The sequence below is a fragment of the Papaver somniferum genome, chromosome 5 (assembly GCF_003573695.1).
Source record: "Papaver somniferum cultivar HN1 chromosome 5, ASM357369v1, whole genome shotgun sequence".
Taxonomy (NCBI): Eukaryota; Viridiplantae; Streptophyta; class Magnoliopsida; order Ranunculales; family Papaveraceae; genus Papaver; species Papaver somniferum.
The window spans coordinates 185,727,377-185,730,085 of NC_039362.1; the positions used below are offsets into that span (position 1 = coordinate 185,727,377).

Consider the following 2,709-nt stretch of genomic DNA (forward strand, 5'->3'; position numbering starts at 1 on the left):
GCTCTTTACACAACCCAACCGAAAGAGTTAACAAGACATACCCGAGAACACCATCGAATAAACCATAGAAATCAATTCTCTAAGCATTCCTCGAAACAACCTCATGTCTTCTCTTCTACGCCGTCTTCACAGTTGCTAGTAACAGTGGAGAAACATGGAACACTAGAAACTAGGTTTAGGGAAAATCCCTAAACCCTAAACACTAGAACACCAAAATCCTCTCTCCACAAGTTTTTCTCTCACACCGATATTGACCTTCACGGTAGCACACGACCCTCCCTAACAAAGAGACCAAAAATGCTAACCACAAGGATTTACCACTCTTCTAGGTTGGATGTCTACAAACCTACAATTCTAGTCATATATATAGAGAACACAAACTTGGTCACCAAGTATTAGTCTCCAACTAGGAAACTAACCTCTTTCCCAAACTCTATCAAACCTAGATTAGAAATCCACCTAAATGTGGAAAAGGCCATAACAGGAAATCCACTTATTTCCTAACAATAAGTACTTTGCTTGGGTGAATTAAACTTCTTAAATACGTGAGATGTGATTCTTGAAATATTATCCTTATGGAATTCGTATAAAAAGCCTGATAAATCACACAGTATCATTCTTGTTTAGCTATTTTCTCCTAGATAAACATATTTTTCAGCATATGTGAGTTGTTCAACCGAGGCGTGTAGTGTACATTACTAGGATATTACATTCTTGAATATTTGTTTTCATCTAGTTCAGATTCTTTCAGTAAATGTGGAAAGCATGTTAGAGCGCCTTGGTGGCTAAATAGGTTGATTATTTGTGTGTTATCTGCAAGCATGAGAAGGCTGCTATAACATTCAAGGATTTTGATATTTGAATGATAAGACCAAACTTTAATTCGTGCCCATACTACTCCTAATGAGCGAAGATAGATAAATTAGTAACTGATGGCAGTTCCTATAAGAAATTTTCATCAATCTTCAACTAAATATGCCAAGTCCATTTGAAATGTCCGTCCTGATTATCACCCTAGATCCAGGCTCATGTCTACTTAGTATATTGAGACACAGGCACAACATGAAATCTAGGTTTTCCTTGGAGCTCATTCGTCTTCCTCGATAGCAATCTCAACTAACATTCGTATTAAAGGACATTTTATGTGGACATGTATCTTACTGCACCATGCCTTCAAGAGAGTTTAAAATTCTTAGTTGCCATATCATGGTCACAACCTTCCGTTACTATTACTTGGATTACTTTTGATGGTCTGCAGGAAATTGATTAATAGATGTGAAGAAGAAGGGACGGAAATGGAGATAGGTTGTGGCTTGTGGGACTTTGGTCTTTTTTCCAGGCTGGACAATTGGAACATAATTTATTTATCATTTTTCGTAAGCGCAGACACACTAATTAAAGGCTTTTATCAGACTGTAGTTAGCAAGCAATTCTACTTTTAAAGACATTTTGACTGTAATGTAAATTCTACTGTCTGCTAACGAAAGGTTCATGACATGTAGTTACGTACTGTATATTTTGCTTTTTATCTCAACGAAGTCCTCTTAAAGCCACAAATCTTGTATTAATTATTAAGATTCTGCTTCCAAACTGCATTGTATGAGAACTTAGTATCTCTGTCATTTCTGATTAGATTAATCATGCAACTATTACAGTTCTGGAATCTATCGAGCCTTATTCAGAAGGAAATACTATGATTTAACATCAGCCTTCAGCTTGAGAAAACATGTCTGGCGAGTGAAAATACAAAAACTTGAGATAATAAAGTGTTGTTTCACCTGCATGCCCTTTTACACTCATAGGTCATCATTATCTCAAGGCAAAGAAAGGAATTAGAAAAACTCAGAAATTTCTTGGTGGAGAAACCTAAGCATGACATATATTGAAGTCCAAAATGAAGAAAATTAAGGGGGTAAATGGATCCATCATTTATTTTCTTCTTATTATTATTATTAATTTGGGACATTGCGAAAAACAAGACTAGAGATCCATCAACTTACAGAGCGACCCTAGGGTTCCCAACAACAACAACCTTCTAGCTCAGGTGGAACTTTGTATCGGTTAACATCAATCTTATCCTCGCGATTTGATGAAGCAGCACGACTACGCAAACAAAGGCCTCCTAATGAACATCTCTGATCACAGTCATCATCATCAGCGCAAGGACCTCTGGTGAGGATACATCGTGGTGTATCATTTGCTACTGCTCCTGCAACATCTGCGTAACCGTGCATCCATTTGTTAGTTGATTGTACTTCATAAACTTAAATAAGGTTACATTTAAGATTTCAATTGAAAGTTAGAGATATATACGTATACCAACCAGTAATTGGTCTTGCAGCTGCCTCGACAGACTTCGAAAAACCCAGAAAAACCAAGCATAATAAGCTGAGAGCCACAACTAGCTGAGTAGTCTTCAAACTGGACATCTTCGATGAGATTCTGGGGTCGGATCTCACTGTTATGGTCTAAATTAGATTGTTCATATATGCAACCAATACTTATAGCTTCTCAGGTCACACCAAGTGTTTGGTAGAATGCATGTGCAGATTATTTTCAGGCGCAATATAAGTTTTGTTTAAATGCATGACATCCAGCTGGTGAGGAAGATTATTACTTCCTTAAATTGGATTAAGTTTTTATTGCGTAAATTTTTTAAAGAAAAATCACAAGTAATGAAGTTGCCTTTCCGAGAGATGTGCATAGTTA

At 36.8% G+C, this 2,709-nt stretch overlaps 1 protein-coding gene across 1 annotated transcript; it reads right to left on the reverse strand.

Annotated features, from left to right (window-relative positions):
- Positions 1 to 1,675: 1,675 nt before the first annotated feature.
- On the reverse strand, positions 1,676 to 2,484 carry LOC113278324. The gene is made up of 2 exons (XM_026527194.1): positions 2,324 to 2,484; positions 1,676 to 2,218 (listed from the first exon to the last, which is right to left on the reverse strand). The coding sequence occupies exons 1-2, from the start codon at positions 2,427 to 2,429 to the stop codon at positions 2,010 to 2,012; spliced, it is 315 nt and encodes a 104-aa protein (XP_026382979.1). The 5' UTR covers positions 2,430 to 2,484; the 3' UTR covers positions 1,676 to 2,009.
- Positions 2,485 to 2,709: the final 225 nt, after the last annotated feature.

Bases quoted from the DNA above. Each gene is read 5' to 3' on its own strand.
- LOC113278324 (XM_026527194.1), bottom strand. From the start codon at position 2,429: ATGTCCAGTTTGAAGACTACTCAGCTAGTTGTGGCTCTCAGCTTATTA. The intron at 2,219-2,323 runs GTTGGTATACGT...ACGGTTACGCAG, and splicing joins AGCTGCAAGACCAATTACTG to ATGTTGCAGGAGCAGTAGCA.